Source organism: Achroia grisella, unplaced genomic scaffold (assembly GCF_030625045.1).
Source record: "Achroia grisella isolate CSIRO2021 unplaced genomic scaffold, CSIRO_AGI_Agris_v1 utg874, whole genome shotgun sequence".
Lineage (NCBI taxonomy): Eukaryota > Metazoa > Arthropoda > Insecta > Lepidoptera > Pyralidae > Achroia > Achroia grisella.
Window position 1 is genome coordinate 6,434,461 of NW_026713051.1, and position 23,203 is coordinate 6,457,663.

At 31.9% G+C, this 23,203-nt stretch overlaps 1 protein-coding gene across 1 annotated transcript; it reads left to right on the forward strand.

Annotated features, from left to right (window-relative positions):
- The first annotated feature begins 648 nt into the window (after nt 1-648).
- LOC131853056 (protein angel homolog 1) lies at nt 649-18,826 on the forward strand. The gene is made up of 10 exons (XM_059203851.1): nt 649-688; nt 2,283-2,757; nt 3,626-3,765; nt 6,450-6,607; nt 7,486-7,650; nt 13,626-13,837; nt 14,230-14,319; nt 15,205-15,325; nt 17,586-17,788; nt 18,673-18,826. The coding sequence occupies exons 2-10, from the start codon at nt 2,447-2,449 to the stop codon at nt 18,824-18,826; spliced, it is 1,554 nt and encodes a 517-aa protein (XP_059059834.1). The 5' UTR covers nt 649-688; nt 2,283-2,446.
- The last annotated feature ends 4,377 nt before the right edge of the window (nt 18,827-23,203 follow it).

The window sequence follows — 23,203 nt, forward strand, 5'->3', positions numbered from 1 at the left end:
ATATTGTGAAAATCACTAGGTACTAAATAGAATATTATTCTTTTTATTCTACCTACTTCATTCGGAATGCATATTCATTACAAGAATGACGAGCAAGTAATTTGCGGGTTGCTCTTTTAAATGGAAGTTGTAAAACAACTTCCATAAATATACATTAACAAGGATTAAGCATGTGTGAATCAAAATAGACACCGCTACGTATTCAGCCTTTGTCAATCAGTTAACATTGTAAGCGCTAAATTTTCAAGTTATATTTTCTCTACAAGAACATTATTAACATTTATAAACTCTTCAATGTTATAATAAGCTTTGAAACAAAACTACCAGAGTCTGTTCTCAATCTCTCCGATTGAGGACAGACTGTTTCATTATAAAAGACGAGACGATACATAATATTTCCGTAAATGTATTGTGAAGCAACTTTGGAGATATTTGATTTTTACAGTCCAAATAGTCTCCAAGTCCAGTCGTTTTTTCAAGACTTGACGTTATTAGCGTTATTAACTACTGCAGCTGCATCATGTATACTATCCTAATATCGTCCTCTGTCTACAAAAAAATTGACAGTGACGTTTACAGAGTAGAATGTTATTATTTAGAGTTGACAGTCAAATGACAATTTTGACAATAGTCAAGTTTCAAGAAAAATGTCGACACTCGACGTACAACAATACGACTGATACGAGAGGTCGGTGGGTCAATAAAAATATGTTTTTACAGTAGATTTTAGTAGCTCGTCATGGTTTTTGCTCTTTGTCTTTACAAACTATATAGTATGACTTTATAAGAACTGTGTAAGTCGCTAATTTAAATTTATTTGCCTTTTATTTCTAGATTACTGTCTTAATGTTCTCTATGTTGTCGTTTTAATATCATGTACTTTTATCTTTCCTATTGTTTTGAGTGACTATGGACAAAATATTGTTATATAATATGCAAAACAATGGTTAAATATATTATCCTTGTAGAGGAGTAATCTTCTGTAAATTGTGTTTACTGTTCCTAATATATATGTGTATTGAAAAGTACATACAATATCTATGTAATCTCGCACTTTTAGCTTGGGGCTACATAAGTATTTCATTGTGATATTAAGGAATTAAGATTTAATTGATTATCTTTTATCTATAAAGTTGTATTAATACCTACTTCAATTATATTGATAATAAAATTCAATATTTGAATGTTGTAAATAATGCATGCATACTTGGTTAGTTGTGAAGGGTATACTAAATTAAAAGTAGGATATGTTACTCATTCATGATACTGAACCAGTTTAATCAAGAAACAAAGTGAAAATTTGACACTAAATTTCTAATGATTCATAATGAATTGGTATAGAATTGTTTAATATGTATGAATTAATTACATATTTTCACATTGTGATGGCCTCAGTGATCTGTTGGTTTATTACACTGCCTGATCTTGTCAATCATCAGTGGCTACTTATAATTATGATTACTTGCTCTGGGTGTTTTATTGGTAAATTCTGTATGCATTCACAGTATAAAGATGTATTTAAATATATTTATTAGTTATCTAGTATCTATAATAAGCTGGAATATCTGAAGCTGGATTCTCAATGGAGAATCACCTCTCACTATATCAGATAGTCAACAAATCTGCTTATAGTCTGGAAGACTGATTGCATGATATAAATAAAAAAAAAAGTATCTATAATAAAAGCTCTGCTAAGCCTCAGACCATAGGGCACTAAGTAAGTTGTCCTGGACTATTATTATTAATTATGGAGAAAGTTTCAGTTTTAAGAATAAAGTCACTGTTTTTCATTTTGGTACCCTTTACAACTATTCCTGTACAGTGCTGGAATTCAAATTGTTGTGTGGATTGCTTTTTTAAATATAGTTATTGTATTATACAATTCTAGATGTTATAAAAGTCATTAACTAGAAGTCATAAACTACTCGACAAATGTGCTGCTTCCTATCAACATCATAACTGTTTAAATTATAAAATAGGTTATATGGATGATAATGGAATGGTTCATCTGTCTGCACTAAAGGTATATGCCGGTGCGGCAACACTGGATGATGATAGGATGAGCATAAGGTCAAGTCAGCTAGCATATTGTGAGAAAATCACTTATAATTTATCACAAATTGTCTCCAGGGGAACCACTTGGAGGTCCGACTAATATGGTATATTGCTAGCTATTTGGTCATCAGTCCAGAGTACTAAAAAACTCCTTCCCCATAATATTTACCATTATGAATAAGAGTGTAGTTAACAAACAGTTAGTAATAAAAAATGTTTTCTTTCAGGTTACAATTTTAATGAGCACAACAGAGCAATTTCCATGTCAAACAAAATTATTATAATTAAATTATGCAAGACAATATAATATAATGATGCATGTACATAAAGGCTGTGGTTGCTAAACTAGTCATGGTGTTATTATTATTACTTAATCTATATTTGTAAAGCTATGCTGAAATTGTCCAACAGTTTTTACAGATACTTGAAAGTCACAGAGAGCATAAGTGTAGGTGCACATGTAAGAAACTTCACTCAATTAAGTTGTAGCAGAAAGAAATGCAGTGTAGAAAGCAGTACATACACATTGACAATAAACTGCTGCCCCTGTACTGCACTACAATTAAGGTTGCTGTCAAGTAAAAAGAAGAGAATAAGGATACAAATACCATCTTTAAAATCAGATGAATCTGAAACATTCAATCAAATGAGTGAATTACAGCCGAATAACAATCACAATAGCCATGGAGGCCAGCTTATTGAGTAAGTAAACTAAATGAATACACACTGTTTTAAGCTTTTTTCTCACTTGTTTACAATTGTATATATTATATAAATCACATATTTACGATTCGGAGCTCTTAAATAATATTACGATGATAAATGTCTTGATTATATAAAGTTTAAAATAAATAAATATTTAGTCAAACAGTATAATCATAATTTTATTTACTTTTGCTTGTCAGTTTTGTATATCATAATATATAGTTTATATTATTCTGGAATATTATGCCTTACAAGCTGTGAAACACTTTCTAAAAAATCATTTATTAATAGATTAATTTAAAAAAAAACCCATTTTCTAAATTTAATTTATTATACTCATAAATTTTGCAGTGGATTTATAATCAGCACAAGCAATTTTATAAGTATAGATTTCTATTGTGTGCATTGATTGCATAAATATAATATTGAAGTATATTTGACTATTTCTATTGGCAAAGAAATGAAGGTGAGCCAACCAATGCCATTTGTTTATTATTGTTGTTTGAACAATATAGTACAATGATGATACTATATTGTTTAATGATGGCAACTTCCAATAAACATAAAATATTTGTATTATTTAAAAAAAATACAAATTATTGTTCTGTTTTAATATAAATTAAACTAATATAACAACAGTGAAATGTTTTTATAACATAGGCAGATTGAAACTTTAAGTGTGTCACATTGAATGAAGGTATTTTACTTATTGGATCATTCCTAATAATAATAATTGTATCAAGAAGATGGACATAAGCTAATTTTTGTTTAAAAAAGCAGATAACATACCTAGTTACGGTGACTTTTAAACTTCTTGAAGTTTTCATACACTAATGTATTACAGTATTAATTTATTATGTATTAGTTCGCCAGGTAACAGTGTTAATGAATGGCAGATGCAAATTGGGGATGACTCCCCACACGATGCTAAGATACCAAAGACCAGTGTTCCACCAAATTTTCGTGTCTGGGAGCCGGTAGGAAAAAGGAGTGACACAATATCGGGTAATATTCAAGTTTCGTCATGGAATATTCTAGATTATTTATTTTTTAGCAATAAGTCGTAAGGATTGCAATAGAGTTACTATGGACAATAGCGACACCTGTCTCCCTTAAGGTTAAGGATTAGGTTTTAGGAGAACCTAGCACAAAAAAACATTTAATTATTTAGATTTGTAATATATGGCAACTCAAAAGAGTAGGCAAGTAATGTAACGTAGTTTAAAATCAAAGGTGCGTAGGATTTTTACTGCTTTCAATCAACTTCTAAAAGAGATTCTCCAATTGTACTGTTTTTTATAATATTTTCCTGCATTGGCTGTGTTACGCTACGGCTAGTTAATACTGTGTAACATCAGCGCGTGCGCTTATGTATCGGTCCCTTATAGATCCGGGAATCTCATCGCGAGGGTCTACAATAGTATGTACATTCAACTTCTGATTTATCGATGGTGGTATCTGATAGAAAGCAGTAATAAAAATAGGTATGAGCATTATATTCGCTATTGGTTAGTTCGAGTTTTAGAAACATGGTTCGTTAACATAGTTTTCCCTGTGAGATTGAAAGCAATCTGTATTTCGGAATGATGCGAGTACCTGTTTTATAAGTACGCTCTTTAAACGCGCGAATCGGCATTCACACAGGAAAGAATGTGTATGTAAATATATAATGTATATAGAATAAAATCTGTGGAATTAAAAATATTGTTTTGTAGGACACTGAAATTGCATTGAACGAAAATGAAGGGTGAAAGAGTGAAAATATAAAGTAATTAAATGCCAACATATACGATTGCGAGCGGTGGCTTTTACGCGCTAAATCGCGCGCGCTCCTGATCGCACCAAAGAACGTGTCGTGTAATGACAGCTAATACTACGACTATTGTACATAGTTATGTGCGTTATGTGTTACTAGTCACGAAACTACCCACTTCAATCAACAAACCAAGACGTTTGGCCTATATTGCTTTATTACGAAGTTCCGGTGCCTACCTTCGTGTTTTAACATCAATATTTATTATAAATACAATAGTATGTCTGTTTGTTACTTTTTTTATGAGTAAACACGAATCTTAATGCAATTTGACACAAGAATACACTGTATCACGACCTTTTATCTGAAAAAACTGAGATGAAATAGTACGTAATAGTTAGTTTTGTTTTAAAGTCGGAAGATAAATATGTCTATGCTACTATCTTAGTGATTGTAAGTGTCACTAATATGCATATTTTTTTCTAATTATTTTAATTTAAAAAGCAGAGCAAAACAAATTTAAAGTATCCTTTAAAATGTTGATGAATTTACTATCGATTAAAGAACCACTGGAAACTTTTACTCTTTGTAGAAGTCGCTAAAAACAGTTTTTACCTCTGTATAAACCAAGTTGTAATTACCTGAATAAAAAATATAATCTCCAAAGTCAGCATATGCGATGTGTTCTGAATGTGTACAGAGTATCTGATAGATTTCTTGTCCCAATCCAATGCAGACCGAAATTACGACGCCATGAAGCAAGGCTCGAACTCCTAGTGCTGTCCATAGACTAAAGCTGCTGGCAACACTATTAGAATAGATTGAAAAAATAAATAAATAAGTGACCTGCTATGAAGACAGATAAATTATCTGTCAACTGAATGGTATACATACAAATGTGATACATTGTAGATGGTAATATATTGTATGTATACATTTATTCATGCCAATAAATTAGACATTCATATTACACTTAAGTCTTGTTCAGTTGTTGTTTACGTGAGTTTATCCTTATTCTTCTTAACTACTATAAAAACAATGTTAAAGTAAACATTATTTTTTTACACTTTCGGCGTTATAGGTTCAACTAAATGTGGGTAACATTATTAATTGTTTTGCATAGTAAATCGTGTTCGTACGAGTAGTAAAAGTAGTACATCACTATGAATAAGTTTATTTTCTGATCCTTTATATTTTAATATATTGCTATTTAATCTATACTATATACATATAAATGGAGTATATATGTATTATTTTAACTTTAATAAAATGGCAAATAATCCATCTGATGGCAAGTGGTCACTGTAAACACCATCATTGACATAACGTTGCATTGTCCGTGGTCCTCATGTATTGCTATTCCAGACAACTGAGTCATCATGTCTACGAACTTTGCAATTTCATCGTATTGCATAATTTCACTGCTTTGTTGCCCCTCTGCTCAATCTCACGTCTAATTCAAACGGTTATCGTAATTACGATGGTCCGAGTCGAGGTTCAAACCCATCTAAGACTAAAGTTGTATCCATCAGACAGGAGTTGGCCTTCAGCCGCTCCATACGTCCTTCCGGGGGCTTGGAATGCTATCTGTACTCGCTCTCTATGGATAAAGCTATAAATGCGTTAGAATATTAAAAAAAAAAGGAAAGAATTTGTCTTAGTGACAAAGATCTATGCAAACAAGGTCCGTAAAATACATACGTGACATACATATGCTATAAATGTTCCCCTATTTGCTGAATTAGGATAACTGCTGTACAGTGATAAATTGATGGGCAATCTTCGGTGCCGACACTCGGTACATTACTTGCAAATCTGCTCAATTATATAATATAGCTTGCATACTGCATACCTACATGTTGTTTTATGCAGACTGAATACAGTTGTAACAGATAATGATTTTATATCTTCATTGAATATTAAATTCTAATTTTAGGTTCCTCATTTAAATTTAAAGTGCTCTCATACAATGTATTAGCACAGTATTTGTTGGAATGTCATCCATATCTGTACACGGGATCTTCATCAAAGAACCTGAAATGGAAGGTGCGTGCGGCACGAATTTACGATGAAATTGTCAATTTGGCACCAGATGTAAGTATCTATAAATCCTATAAAATGTCTGTATTTGTGTATCTATCTATGTGTATTTACATATATCAGTTTACCTACTTCTTCTAAACCGCGTAATAATTTTGACCTATTGTTTAGACAATTTTATTACGAAGGTGTGTGAATGCTGTGGTCAAAATTCGTTCGTAATTAAAAATACAAAAATTTCCTTGAACCAGGAATAGCATATATATTTTAACAATAAAGACTGTACCATATATATGCATTTGTGTGTCAAATACGCGGTAGTATGTTTAATGTTTTTGTGATTGATTTAATGTTTCTTAATATATATATTTTTTTATGTATATTGGAATCCTACACTCCTTCACTATAAGTTGTAAATGTGTAAAATTTAATTCTCATGCGTTTGCGCAAGTTTTGTAAAATGGGGTATAAAGCTTTTGCTTCATATATAGATATTAATATAATAATAAAACATGCATATGAACCTTGCGGATATTCAGACGTCGTCACGTATTTGACGCTCATGCGTAGCAATGGCGGGTCACTAGGTTTTTTATAAATGTGACATAGGTGTCAGTGTTTTGTTCCACTGGTTGCCGTTTACGACATTCTGGAGATGAAATGGAGACCTGACACTTGTATTATTGCTCTGTAACCACGCGAGATTGATGCAATTTTTCAATTCAACCTCAATTTGTCCAATGCAATTTATTTATTATTCGAAAATGGGTAAGCAACAGTTAATAAAGTTCAATCCACGTTCTGCCGTTGTGGCAGATACAGTGGCATGTAACGCCTTACCACGAGATGGATCCCTGATATTGTACGCATTACGTTCATCTGATATTTTTAAAATAGATACAGACAATGAAGCGTAATGATTTTATCGGCAGATAATCTGCTTGCAAGAAGTGCAGGCTTCGCATCTAAAAAGTTTTTACTCTAAATTCGAAAATATTGGCTATGTCGGCATCTTCAAGCAGAAAACTGGACATAGAGCAGACGGATGTGCAATTTATTATAAACAGTCGATGTTTGAAAAGGAAGAACATTTTACCGTAAGTTATCTTCATTATTTTATCTGTACCTCATCTATAAATTAAATATCTTAACAAAGGACGCATTGTTATACACTTTTGTAATGAGCTTGTTGTTATTGTTATTGTATATGATATATCATTTGAAGCCTTGTTTTTATAGTTATTTAATGGCCTCGGTGAACTAGCGGTTTAGCACATTGAGACACTTCCGATGTTTGCGGGTTCGATTCCTCGTACGGAACAAACATTTCTATTCATGAGTATCATTATTTGTATCGGTCACATGTACATATACAATGTATGATATATTTAAATCATACACAAGAAAATGTATATATATAAAATTATATCGGTTGTCTATAGTACCCATAACACGAGCTCTTCTGTCCTGAGATTTTATTATTTAACACAATTTCGCCGTTGACCGTTGCAGACTCGAATCCTACATAATATAATGATAATAATAACTCTTTATTGCGACACAGATAAACAAAGGACAATAAAAGTCCATTAAATGTGTTTCCTGCATAATATGAACCTTTTTACTCTTTAGTATCTATTCTATATTTCCTTTGTGTTTTATATAAGTTATCATCAGGATGACCTTGGTTTTATAGGATTCACCACGTCCTTGCTGCGATGGTCGCAGATTCGAGTCCTGCATAATATGAACATTTTTTACAAAAAGAGTCTGACTCTATTATACAATTTCTATATGTTTATGTAAAAATGTTATTTAGTACGAATAGAATAGACTGCTTATTTGAAGATTAGATAGTGCTTTGATATCTGTTCAAAGTAATAACCTCTATTTATTGTTTCGTATAATTTTCATTTATTCGCTAGCGTCAACAATAATTTGTATTGAACTTATTAGTGTATTTTTTTTATAATGGATGACAATGGAATGATGCTCACGCTCGAATTTACGGTATACGTTGACGGGGCGCCAGTGGACAATGATAAGATGTGTATTAGGTGTGTACTAGATGTGTTTGTCACGATGTTCTAACCAGTTAGAAAAATTTAAATTCACCAGGATTAAAATGTTGGTTTCTAGGGTAACAGCGTGGAGGTCAATCTGTACGTGGTCTATAGCGAGCAATGGGGTTATTAATCCACTTTACTAACAATTCCCTTCCCCCACCTGTTGGTGTTAGTTAGTTTAGTTGTTAGTTAGTTATTGTGGTGGTAGTTATATTATTGATGGTTTTGTAATGGTATAACACCGGTACGCGAGGGGAAGGGGATTGTTAGTATTGTGGATTGATAACCCCATTGCTAGCAATATACAGTCAGGTCGACCTCCACGCGGTTCGTCCGTGTGTTATGTACGAACTATCTGACGTCGCGGGCATCATACTTGTCTACTGTGGTATTTGGAATGACATATGAGTTATAATATATAACTTATTATAACTTATAATTACTCCTTTGTAAACGGATTGGAATAAAATCAACAGTTAATTTTAACTAAATATTTGCGGGCTTTAGTTAAAATTTAGTGTTTATTTTAATCTAATCAGCTTACAATACATTAGTGAAAACCACACGCAAATCATTTAAGCCGTTTCTGAGATAGCCAAGCAGAAACAAACAGAAAAATTCTAACAATTATTCGTTTGTGTTCTGATTAAATAATAACCAAATAATAGGTTTCCTCGTATATATTCCATCTACAGACATTATGTTTTTATATGATTAGATACTCTACTATCGTACTGTGATATGTCCAGAGGTGTAGACTTACTTTAATTTATGTTTTTATGCAGGAAATTGTATATTCGTTTTCATTAATTCGCTTGCGTCTTTGATAAGCTGTTTGTATAATACAGCTGCCTTCAAAGCGAAATATTAAATAAATGCTCGCGTAGTTTAATAAATGTATATTAAAGTAACATAGATTCCAGAAGGTAGTATATTAAGGTTTTTTAAGGGTTAGCATAGCACGCGCATGTTACACCCCTGGTGTTTCAGGCGTTCATAGGCGACGGTAACCGTTTACCATCAGATGGGCCGTATGCTAGTCCCCATCATTTAGTATATAAAAAATATGAGTCATATATTGAACAAAGTTGCCAGCGTTTAGGAAAATATTTTCTACATTTATTTTCATATTGCGACGTGTTTCTATTTTTACTGATTCCAAAGAATGCGAGTTCATTTTGTCTTAATTGTAGTCATCTTTTTACATAAACAAATAAAAAAACATATCTAATGTCTATTTCCTATTAATTTCTCACTGTTGTTTTACTAATAGTATAGCATATTTAGATTTATTACGGAAAAATCTTAATATGAAAAAATCTTCCAAAACTTCGAGTGTGAAAAAAGTCACGGTCAAAATAATTTATTCGTTTTTGTCAATCTCGACTATTTCTAAACTTTTTTTTGTATATGTACCTACCATCCATTTTGCTGCGCGTACATTTAAAAACAAGCGGTAAGAAGAGTTTACAGGAGATTTTTAGAGACGCATGGCATGGGGCCCCATCCCATGAATTAACATTCTACAAGGATTATAACGGCGTTAGGACGTTTCCTTTTTTTACGTAATTGGGATGGAAAATAAGCTGGCGACCTGTGTGAATTGTTCCGAGATATATTGCAATACAAGCTGTGCGCGCGTTTTCACCCGTATAAAATTTATAACCTATGTATTATTCTGATGTATAAGTTCCATTGTTGTAAAGTTTCATCAAAATTCGTTTATGCGAGAAATAGTAACAAATATCCATTTGCGTTTATAAAATTACGGCATGACATAATTTTATAAACGCAAATGTTTGTGAGTACCCTGTACCTTTACTGCCAAATCTTTCAACACACACTACTTAGCTGAAATAAGCAAGATAGAAAGTTGAAAGGCAACTTTGTACTTAGTTTATAAAATGAAGTGTTTAATTAATGTATTTTTATTTTGCATAGAGAGCAAGCTGCTACAAAATTTTCTTAAGTTGCATTTGGAAGTTATATTACTGTAGCTGCTGTTGTGTCTACTAAATGACTGTTTGTTGATATTAGCTGGCGTTTTCCTGTTTATTATATCGCTTAGTAATAAATAAAGTGACTGTATGACAATTCATTTTCTGTGAAATTACATTGTATTTATTATTTTATTTTGACACAAACATTCAACACAGTCGTAATTAAATGTAATGATATGTATATACAGTAGATGGACAACGAGTATCAAAAAGTATTTATTACAATTTTATTAATGAAAAGAAAACATTAATGTTGGCATAAGGAGCCTAAAAATTTAGAATAAGTTTTTTTAAAAACTATAGAACAATAACATAAAAGAAGTGTACATAGAAGCGCAAAGAAAACATAATTGTGCAAACAAATTCTGGGTATTGTAACATAATTCATTACAATACCCAGAAAATAATTTCCTGACAATTTTATGAATGTTAATTTAATTTCTTTTCTTTTCTGTTATTTTAGTAATTTCATATTACATTTCTGCACCTTGGTACACGATGATGTATTTATGAATATCTTTGCCCCAAATAGTGTCAAGTGAAATAAATATACCATGAAAATCCGTTTTATTTTACCACTATTTTAGTTTGGAAATTTATTATATACTAGCTGTGCCTACGGATTCACCCGCGTGAAATTTATAGCCTATATGTTCAGTAGTTTTTGAGTATGAAATGAGTACCATGAAAGAGTAACATACATCTATACTCACAAACTTTCGCGTTTATCTATATACATACATATATATAAAAGTGAAGTGTTTATTTGTAATATTGAAATAACCATTTTTTAGTACATGCATATGAATATAAATTCGGTATATATGCCAAAATAACATTTTTTACAAATTTTGTCTGTATGTCTGTCTGTCAATGTTCCGGCTAAAATGGCTGGACCGATTTTGACGGGACCTTTTTTGACAGGTAGCTGATGTAATAAGGAGTAACTTACTTTTATTTTAGAAAAATAAAGTTGAAATTGTTTTTTTAATATATAATAATATTTTTAAATAATATATTTATTTGAATAGTATCTTGTTCAGTGAAATAATTTTCTTATAAAGTACAAAAAAAGAAACAAACTTTCCTCTCTACTATATTAAGAACTGTAAATGATATTCTGGGAACATTTAACCAATAAGTGATTTGTCGACAAACCTGTCTTAAGTTTTGTCATTAGAATGAGCCTATGTTAGAGTCAAGGTCCCTTGGATGCCCTACTAACTGTGTGTGACCTTAGGTCGTGTAACATATAGATAAAGTACTGCTGCCTTTGATTACTGTACACGTGCCGCTTATCGTTATATTTGTTGTTTATGTGCATTATGACTAACGTGATTTATTTCTTCTCAAAGAAGTACGTCTCAAGTAATACTATTAGCTCTAGACAATTCACGCAGCCACTTCTAGTTACAATCTAAACAGAGCAAGTGTTATGAGTAATAGGCAACTGATAGAAGTATTTAAATATTTTTTTTGTAAATACAAGTATTTTAAGTAAAACTTTATATGCATAGAAACACTAATAGAAACAATACTTAAGAATGCAAATGTTAGAATCGTGCGAGGAATCGAACCCACCACCATAAGGATTAAGGATGTGTGCTAAACTGCTAACTAGCTACCACCATAATAACTATTTCAGATTTATAATTTCCTAAATAGGGTAAAGACTATATTCAGTATATAGAAATAAAAAAAATATATGTTTTATAATTTTTTCAAGCTGTTTTTAAAAAAAAAATCTTTACATGACTTCATCTGTATTGTAGTATTATTCTTGATATATAGATATATTAAGAACCTTACGTATTTATGAGTATTATGGGATAGTCAATTTCCGAATTTTGAAAGATTTCAATTTCTTTACATGTACATCATTTAAGCCTTACTGTTGAATTTATTTCGATTATTATTATTAAAATGGGTCCTAGAAAGTTAATTAATAAATATAAAAAATATTATTGGAATACTAATCCATTTTTGTCTTCGCTCAAGTGTATTTATTAATTTCTAATAGTATAAAATAAGTCGTCTATCGTATATGTTTGTTTCTTCGGTTATTTCTTAAATACCACATAACGGATTTTATATGTATTTCACTGTATTATACTTCAAATGTAATTAAATCTAAAATCATGTAAATAATAATAAAATCAAAGGGAGATATATAATATACATATAAAAAAACAATAATAATAATATATGTGTGTCAATATTATGTACATTTATCAACACGGGCGAAGTCGGAACGGGCCACTAGTGTTAATAATAATGCGATTTGCGCTGATTCATAATAATGTTTGTAAATTGTTGTTGTCTTGAAACTCGTCCAGATTTTGCAATGTAGATCATAGATTGATATACAATAAATTTTTCATGCAAACATCATGGCCACTTGATCCATTTACTATGGAAGAATAAAAATACTTGTTTTCCATATTTAGTCCCGTGTCCCTTGAGAAATCTGACACAGTTACATGAATAGCTTAGCTGAATATGGGATTGAGTTTACTTTAATAATGCTAAACAAGTATCGAGATTAGACATGTATGAAATATTTGTATTTCAACGATGTAGCCTATAAGTAGGTGTCTAGATTTATTCTAGTAGAACAGATAGAATAATTCAATATAATAAAAAGAATAGCATCGAAGCCTCGAGCCATTGAAGCATCGAATAGTGGTTAATTTCTCTGATATATATGTATAAGCTAAAATGCATTTAAATCTGGTCAGCATTGAAGAAATTGTGTGTCAATTTATATTTCTCTCCAATAATGGAAACCCAATTAATCTGGTATATAGCTATGCTAAGTCAATTATACAATTATTATCCGAGCACTACGCTCGAGTATGACAATGCACCTGACTGCCCCATATTCAAATACACTATAATAATAAAATGTATAAAATTTTTCTCAATTTCTCTACAATTGATTTTCGATAATAAACGTGGATAAATTTTATCATTGTAGTTTTTATAACTATTTTACTTTGTTTATAGGTGGAGTTCCACCAGCCTGAGCTACCAATTCTTAACCGCGACAACATTGGCGTTATGGTGAAGCTGATCCCCAAGAATATGCCCAGAATGCCCATAGTAGTAGCTACCACCCATCTTCTATACAGCCCTAAGAGAACCGACGTGAGACTAGCACAGGCTCAAGTGTTGCTCGCAGAGTTGGACAGATTCGCTTACTATAACAATGGCAGAGAGTGAGTTTACTGGTAATCTTATTTGTATACCAATCGTTACGATAAGCATGGATACGACCATTTTTCTCGTGGGTAATCTGTTTTTTTTATTAATTAGAATGGCAAATTGGATGACGGCCAATAAAATTATATACATGAACAGCACTATGGACATCATATTATCATATGATACCTGCCATACCACTCATGTGTTGCCTCTCCAGAGGACTAAGATGTCAACGCCTCTTATATTATAATTTACTGCCTATTGTAGAAACACAGCTTACAAAGCAAGCTGCTGGGTTGAGGAAATTGGTGGGAGTGAGGTATGCACCCAATTGACTTTTAATAGTCTGTCTCTGGTAAAATGTACCTAAAGATTAAGAAAAAAATGTGTTCCATTTATGTTATAGGTCTGGCCACTTACCCATAATTATGACGGGGGACTTAAATTCGACACCGGATAGTGCTGTAATAAAACTGTTAGATAGAGGACTCGTCAGGTAAGAATTTGTTGTGTATTTGTGGTATCCCTATGGAAGATATTAGTTTACAGATTGAATGAAATGAAAATATAGATTTGCATTCATCTCACACAGTAGTCATAAGACTAAAATTCATAGTGAAAGCCGGTCAGAGTTGTCAAAAATGTCCGAACGCATGATATATCCACAAATTTAGAATAAATGCAGATATTTATAGATGTTAATTATAATGAAAATATACAATTCTTTATGTTATATGATATATACTATTTTCGCATTCACTTGTTTTATTTTATACATGGTTATGGATGTGTGGTGTGGCATGAATGGATAAGACAAAGAATGAATACCTTAGAATTTATTATATTTTAATGTGGATCGTTATAAGAGAAGGCCGAAAAGATGGATGGCGAGTGAGAAAGATTATATGGAAAGAAAGAGAGTGAATGACGAGATGACTGCGAACAGGCATAAATGGAAGAGAAAAACATATTACGCCACATTAAATGAATAGGATAAGAAAGAGGCAGATGATGATTTTATACGTGGTTAGAGGTAAAGTGTATAGGAAGCCGGTATCCAGTGATAGTACGCATGAAACTGAAAATGTCGCATACCAAGAAATAAACATGTTTATGAAATATATTTTTTATCCGATTTCTATAAATATTTATACATGCATTGGTATGAAAAGTTGTCAATTGAATTTCAGATAAATAGTATTTTACCTGACTTTCGGCTTAGTGTATGCTGTATATAAAGCACTATCGATCTCGTGCCATGTATTAAACAGTAAAGATGTAACGATGCAACAGCGGACCCTTGGGTAGTTTCATATTAGGTAATTTCATTTTAACGTGGGTTACATATGAATGTCTAAAGTATTTTATCTGTCAATTCCAGAGCCAGCATGTTCCGGGGTAGTTCGGATTGGAAACGTATCGGCGTTACAGACAACTGCCAGCACTTATCTGTATACTTGGACCGGATGCAGGGTAGAACTACAGAATTTAGCACCACTCAGGTATTCGGTTTCTAAATCCAGAGACATTTTGTATAAACTCGTCTGTAGTAGTAGGTACCCAAACCTAATACTGCTGCGAAACTTTAGAAAAAGTATTAGAAATAATCTGTATTCAAATAAACCTAATAGCCCTTTTGAATGTCATATTTTTTTATTGTATCATTTGGAACGCAGACTCATTTCAAGAAGACTGAACAAGAAACTTGCGTATTGCAAGAATGCAAACATTCTTGCAATACGCAGGTTTCTTGTTTACCAAAATTATTATATATATAACGCTTCTCACGTCTCTCCAGTCGTCAGTTTTATTATTGTATTTCTTTATTAATTAATTTACACGTACTTAAAAAGCTGAAAAGTGTGAGTCAGTGTTTCTTCCAGACTGAGCTTTCTGTATTGTTGCGGATCATAATTTTTGACACAAAATTGTTAATGTCGATCACTAAGAATTAATGTAGCAGTGAAATTATGGGAATTACAACTCTCAGATCGGCAATATATGACGGATTCGAGACGTTACAATGTATTTTATGACGTAAGTTCTGGTGTTCATGCATAGGCGACGATGACCACTTCCAATCAAGTGCGCCGAAGGCTTGTTTGCATATTTTTTTCTGTGCTATAAAACTGAGAGTATCTTGACTGGATACTTCAGTAGTCTTTGCACCACACGCACAGCAGCCCGAATTCGAGGCTAAATACGGACAAGCTCGTTTTATATTTACATACACTATTTACATGTACTATAACTATGTGAAGATATTAGTGTATGCTGACGAGGTATTTAGGGATGAAAGGGTGAGTATGAATTTTGGCTTACTTATCTATTAGGGACTAGATGGCGCTGGTGTGTATGGTTGTTTATTAAGAGCGTTCTAGTTGAAGCCTCGTGTAGTTTTACTAAATTAATATTAATTATTATAAGCATGGTATAAGAATTGGGTGGTAGAGTCGTCAAAGCACACGCCCCTCATTTTAGATATCATATAAAGGGAGAGAATTCATCGATGTTCATATATTGATTAATTAAATTACAATCGTGCATGGTAATAGTGGTTTCGTGCACGGTATTTATATTTAATTATAGAAAAAAGAAAATAATATGTAAGTAAACCATATTAATAAAACTGACTTAAAAAGAATAGGAATGATCAGCCCGATTAAGCATATGAAATCTGTACCAGCACTTTTTTGAAGGAATTTTCTCTTGTTTTTGTTTTACACAATTAGTTTCATGTCCATAACCATATACTGAGGAAATATTGAGGGTGACAACCCTTAACGAGATTATTTTGTTTCTTAATCCCTATGGCAGATCATCATCTTCTTCCTTTTCCCATTTATTTGGGAGTCGGCGTAATATGTTTTTCTCTTCCATTCATCTCTGTTCAGAGTCATCTCGTTATTTACTCCTTATCTTACCATATCATCTTTCACACAGTCCATCCATCTCTTTTTCGGACTTTCTCTGCCCTTAGGTTATAGGTAAAGGTTAGGTTAGGTATCCTTATGAAGTTCAGATATCCTTATGAAATTTATACTGTATGTATGTGTATATATTTAAAAACATTTGGGATGTTACAAACTTAAAATTGAGAATTATATTTTTTGCCTGGATTTTAGTACTAATCCCCAAATAAATTCTTCCCAAAAATAATTGTCTTATTTCTTCATTAGTTAACTATTATATGTTAAAATTCCTATCGTCGTACGTCGAATTAGTAGAACATTGTTTAAAATAAAATCCAAATCGTTAAATATTATAATAATACTTGGGAACAATATCTATATTATCATCATAAATACGTGCTTATAAATTATATAATAAATATACTATAAACAATTAATATTAAGAAATTCATCGGAAAATCTGGAAATATTCTTCTTGGATGCTATAGGGTCTACTTGTATAGTAGTTCTATAGGATGAACTGCAAATACAAGCTAAAATGCCTTAAACAGGTGCATGTGCAGACTTCGTATGCTTAACTGGGCAGACCCTTTATATGTTTCCTGCCAGTTTCTCATTTCACTTTGTAAACTGAACTGCCCAGTTAGGTAGAGATAAAAAATTAATATAAAATAATTAAATTTCATAAGTAACTAAAATGTGAAACGTTAAAGGCAGCCTTTACACGACACGTTCTACCACGCGCGATGAGGAGCACTCGAGATTTAACCCGAGAGAGCCAGCGTGCGTAATATTGAGAAATTGCTTTTAACTATATTTGAATTGATTTGATATTGATAATTGTATCCAGATATATAACTCGGAGCACAGTGGCGATCTGTCTGAATCTATATGCGCCTCATCATGCGAAGGGTACAGTGCTCTGTTCAACAAGGATCTCATCGGCCATTCACTAAACCTCGTCTCTGTATACAACAAATATAAGCCCGACAAGCAGCGCGAAGCCTCCACCTACCAGGATCAATGGGTCACCGTCGACTACATGTATTTTAGGTATGTACTAGAATTTGTTTCTTTTTTCGTTAGTTAAAAATAAAATCTTTGTATATTTGTATTATAACATAGTCAATAAATATCAAAATAAACATAAATATATGAATAATAGATAGTAGAGTCAGTGCTCTAGCGGTTTAGCACATTGCCTTACCTTCGATACGATGATTCGTTTACTAGCTCGGTACACGCATTTGTATTCAAGCGTATTATTGCAAGCTAAGCTGAGTTTTTTATTATGTATTTCTAGATGGCGCTGTGTGAATTATTGTGAGATATTACTATATTCCTTTTTTGTAAATTTTATTTGGCTGATTGTAATTATAAATAATAAGTTTGTAAGATGTAACTATGGGCCCCATGAACAAGCTCAGAGTCACTCAGAGGGCAATGGAGAGGGCTATTTTCGGAGTTACTCTGCGTGATCGAATCAGAAATGAGGAGATCCGCAGAAGAACCAGAGTGACCGACATAGCCCGAAGAATTGCGACTCTGAAGTGGCAATGGGCGGGGCACATAGCTACATAGCATAGGACAGATGGCCGTTGGGGCAGTAAAGTCCTCGAGTGGCGACCACGGACCGGAGGACGCAGCGTGGGAAGGCCTCCAGCAAGGTGGACCGACGGTCTGGTCAAGATCGCTGGAAGGCATTGGATGCGAGCAGCGCAGGACCGATCGTCGTGGAGATTTTTGGGGGAGGCCTATGTCCAGCAGTGGACGTCTTCCGGGCTGCGATGATGATGATGATGAAGATTGTAAGAGAGAAAATATTTGTAAAAAAGAAAAAAATTCTGTCAAAAATATCCGTGTGTCTATTAATTAATGTCTATTACATTTAAATAAATTGTATTAACATTTTGTTCATGTGTATATGTTTATGTCAGTTGCTGTTCCGCCCTGTCGCTGTCCAAACGGCTGCGGCTGCCGACGGTGGCGGAGTGTGAGGCGATGGGCTGCTTGCCAAATGACGTGTACGCGTCTGACCATCTTGCGCTCGCTGCAGTCTTCGAGTTGCGACCTCTCGTATCATCTTTATAATAAAAATGCCCTTAGGTATACTATGCCAGTTTAAATATAGTTCCGACGATCTGCATCCACTATAGGCTGTTTTTTTTTATCTCGGAGACAAAGACTATAGCTATGTTGCCAGCTGTTTTGCAATTCTTATTGCCGCACAATCAATTAGCGATTTATATCGGTTACAAACTAAATTTAACACATTAACATAAAACTAATATTGTATAAGTATTTATAAATATAGTGTTGTTGTATCAAAATAGATTATTTTTATTGACATATATTTCTTAAAACATATACCTATTTGAAATATTTATCTGAATGTAGATGGTTTATTGTTAAATACAGTAAAATTAGTGTATGTACAAAAATGTATTTTTGTATTTTTGTTTTAACACAAAGACAGAAAATACTAGTGTAAGTATATTAAAAAATATATGTTTTGGATACTACGTAGAAAGCGTTAAAAGTAATCATCTAAAATAAATATTAACCTCGCTACAGCTGGTAACATTGATAATTTGACATTTAAAACTGTCAATTTTAATTTCCGAGATTAAAAAAAACTAATTTTCATTTATTCCGTTCAAGATGCGCCCCGGTGATAGTCTACGATTAGAATTTTTGTTCAATGTACTATTGTTAATATATGTCGTTATTATTACCATAGATTTTCCTGAAATATCATTTAGAAATAAGGATAGATCTTATTTCTCTATGATATTTCAGAAAAATCGTCGACGGATAGATAATTGACAACAGCATATAGTAAACTTTGATGTATCGAGATTAGTGGCTTAAGTAAGTTCTTATTACGATCTGTCACATTTTTCCCTAGTGCGATAATATCAGAATTTTTTTAAACCTATCTCTAAATCGATAATTTGACGTTATGCCTTTGAATAAAATTTTTATTTTCTGTAATCTAAAAAATTTGAATCAATATTACTTTGCTTTGTTTCCCTAGTCGTCTTACGGTATTTTGAGGTGATACGTTGTAATTCTATGTCGTCACTGCACAGATTTTTTCTTTAAGTGTAGTTATTGTATATAAAATAATCGTATAACTAAAATGCCAAATTTATTTTAGAGATAAGTGTACACACCTTACCTGACATATTCAAAATTTCTAAATGCCTTATAGGAGTCCAATAATGTTACGTTATAATGTATATAATCAAATATTCCTTCTACTACATTTTCTTTTGGTTTGTATTTGGAATATAATAGAACCCTTGCTACAACATAAAAATATTATTAATAAAATACCACCAATAGTTTGTCGTGTCTTAACACGATACGCTTAATGATAAATAAAGTGTTTACCACACTCGATGTTCCGGCTAGTTTGCACCAGCCGGATCATATGTATACTGTAAATAAATATTATTGAAATGTATATAAGGCATCCTTGTCAAATATATCAATCAGCTCTCCGATCTCGAAACATATAATGTAAATATTATATTCGTATAATTAATAAAAATACTATTAATTATTAGTTATACGATATGAAACGTGTAACCCCGCTTTTAAGTGTTTACGAATAACACAATTCGGCATACGATCCGTCGGGCCCATATATAGATCGATTCTAAATTGTGCGTATTATCTCTACACATAATGTATATGTCAGCCTAATTAACTCGACCATTACGACAGAGCAGATCTGCCGATCTGGCCACGAATCGTGTTGTACGTACATGCTTCTAAGCCGCCTAATCTTAGTTAGTGGTAAAGGACAGCTTGACATAAAGTTAATAGATTTTTGTTGATTGTCAATGGGCGCTTCTATAATTTACCGACCGGTGAAGTAGGCCGATATCGTGTAATGCAACAGTAAATTATACAAGTGATCATATAAAAATATATATAATAGTAATATAACAGAAACAAAATGTGTTACACACATGCTTATCATTTATAGTCGTTGCGGATTTATAGTAAATATAAATAATAGTATTATTATAACAAAGTAAATTGGGACACGCTAGCTTATATAGTAAATAGCTTTATAGAGTACAAGTATATATAGCACGAGTATAGGCTGGTTTTAGAGTTAAACTATATAAGGACGGCGCTGGCTGAGATTAAAATATTTTTTAATCTAATCTCTAATTACCTACATTAAGAGATTGCGTTAACAACATTTCCCTTTATCGTAGGATTCATACAGATAATAAAAAAATGCTTTTATGGGATATAATACTTCTCCTCATTTATGTAGTAATTAAAATTATATATTTAGATAACTTTCGATGCTGACATTTTAGAATAAGCCAATATGTCGATTTTAAGCCGCCAATTTTTAAATCTATCTTTAAAATTAAAAAATTATATTTGAAATCATTAAATATTATATTTAATCAACACGAATAAAATATAAAGTAATTTTAGATTAGTACACATATATCTATAATAAATTTAGTTTTTTGGAGTGATACGAAATAAGATTTCAATTTTAGAGGTACATTTATAGATTAGCGTATAGAAATTGACCATTATATACTGAAAATATATAGATATAGTAGATAAATTCGCTTTGCCTTAGGGATAAATACGGCACGTATAATCCACGTGACTCTAAATCCAGTTTTATACACTTTGTATTAATTAGCAGATTTTGATATATTAGATTTTATATTAATTAGCATATTGCTATTTTACACAGTTTTTATTGCGAAAATGAAGTTACTTTAGAGAAAGTATTTAGATACATATATCGTTACCGCATTAACATTCATTACTGAATTCACCATATTACAGAGCATACATAACGTGACCATTCATTTTTAGTGAGAAATTGGAACATGCGAATAATATACTAAAGTCATGAATATACTTTATATATATTCATAGTTTCTTACTGTTTCATTATATGCACATTAACACATTTTTTTTTTCGGGAAGATGGCAAAACGTTTGAGAATATGTTATTATTCTATATTGCGCTAACTGGAAAGGCGCAGAAAAGTTGTAAAGCTGAAGATATCAAAAAACATCATAACGTACAGAAATTAGGCGCGAAAAAAAGTTTCGGCGGAAAATTCCCGACGACATAGACTGTATGTAGAGGTACGTACAATAAATGATTGTTTGTTGGTTTGCACAACATGCAACCAGGACATTTTGCCGAGGATATGGTCAGCGGGACAGACAGTCTGAAGCGGAATGTATGGTCGCATTACGTATGCATACAGAATAATTAATAACTAATAAATAAAAATATTTTCATACACAGTTGATTATAAGTAGTTCAAATTATTGTTTAGTGTTAGAATATAATAATTTTGATTTATTGTTAGCTAGTGTTGATTTATTGTAAACTTTTGAATTAGAATGTGGGGTTTGTTCATGAATATCGCAATATTGATTATTTTAGTGTATATCTATAATTATGATAATCTGTTAAATTATATGTGTAACAGAATTAACGCCATTCCTGGTAATTTTAGTTTGTTAAGTTTGTAAAAAAAACGACATAAAGTATGGTCACCGTGGTCATGTTCTCTAATACTTAATTGGTTAAAGATACTGTAAACTATTTTGTTATGTTATTTAACTTTCTATAATAATCCTAAAAGTATTTTTATTTAATTTGTATATAGGGAATCGTGTTAATTCCTTTACAAGTTGTATATTTGGGTTTGATCAACAAAAATGTATCGACGGATAAGTACATTCAAAATTACTGAAATAAGTAGGTACATCAGTTCTACCCAAGTTCTACTAAAGTTTTATACGTAAGGTAGGAGGAACCAGCAGGAGTTAGCCTTCAGCCGCTCCATAACTTCTTACGCGGGTTAGAAGTGCCATCTGCATTCGCCCGCTATCGTTAGGTGGCTGCGGTCAACAGCATAAGAATACATAATTTTGCCGACTATATTATATGTATTTACCGTAGTTAAATACAGATATTATAGTTCAACTCTATACATTACTTCCGTTGATCGCGGGTTCGATCGAAGCACACTATAATACAATTCAACAATGTAACTATTTTTGTTTTCTATTCTGGGTCTCATAGTCTCTGGATATTCTGGGTCTGGGTATAAAAAATGTATTTAAATATTTTCTGTCAGTAGTCTAAAGTACTCTTAGAACTACGAGCTACGAGTTTGGTACTGTATGCCGCTACGTGAATTATGTTGCATTGTATCTAGCAATATTATTATTATTATTATTAAACATTAAACACTACTTAGGTCTAACATGGGGAATCAATAGTTGTAGTTTCAAAGTTAGTAATTTTCCATCTGTTTTTGTTGGTCCAACTTGTTTATTATATTTGTTAAATATTAATATTGTATTATTAATAATAGTATATTATTATTAATAATGCAATATTAATATTTAACAAATATAATATTATTTTTAATTCAATACAATAATACGTAT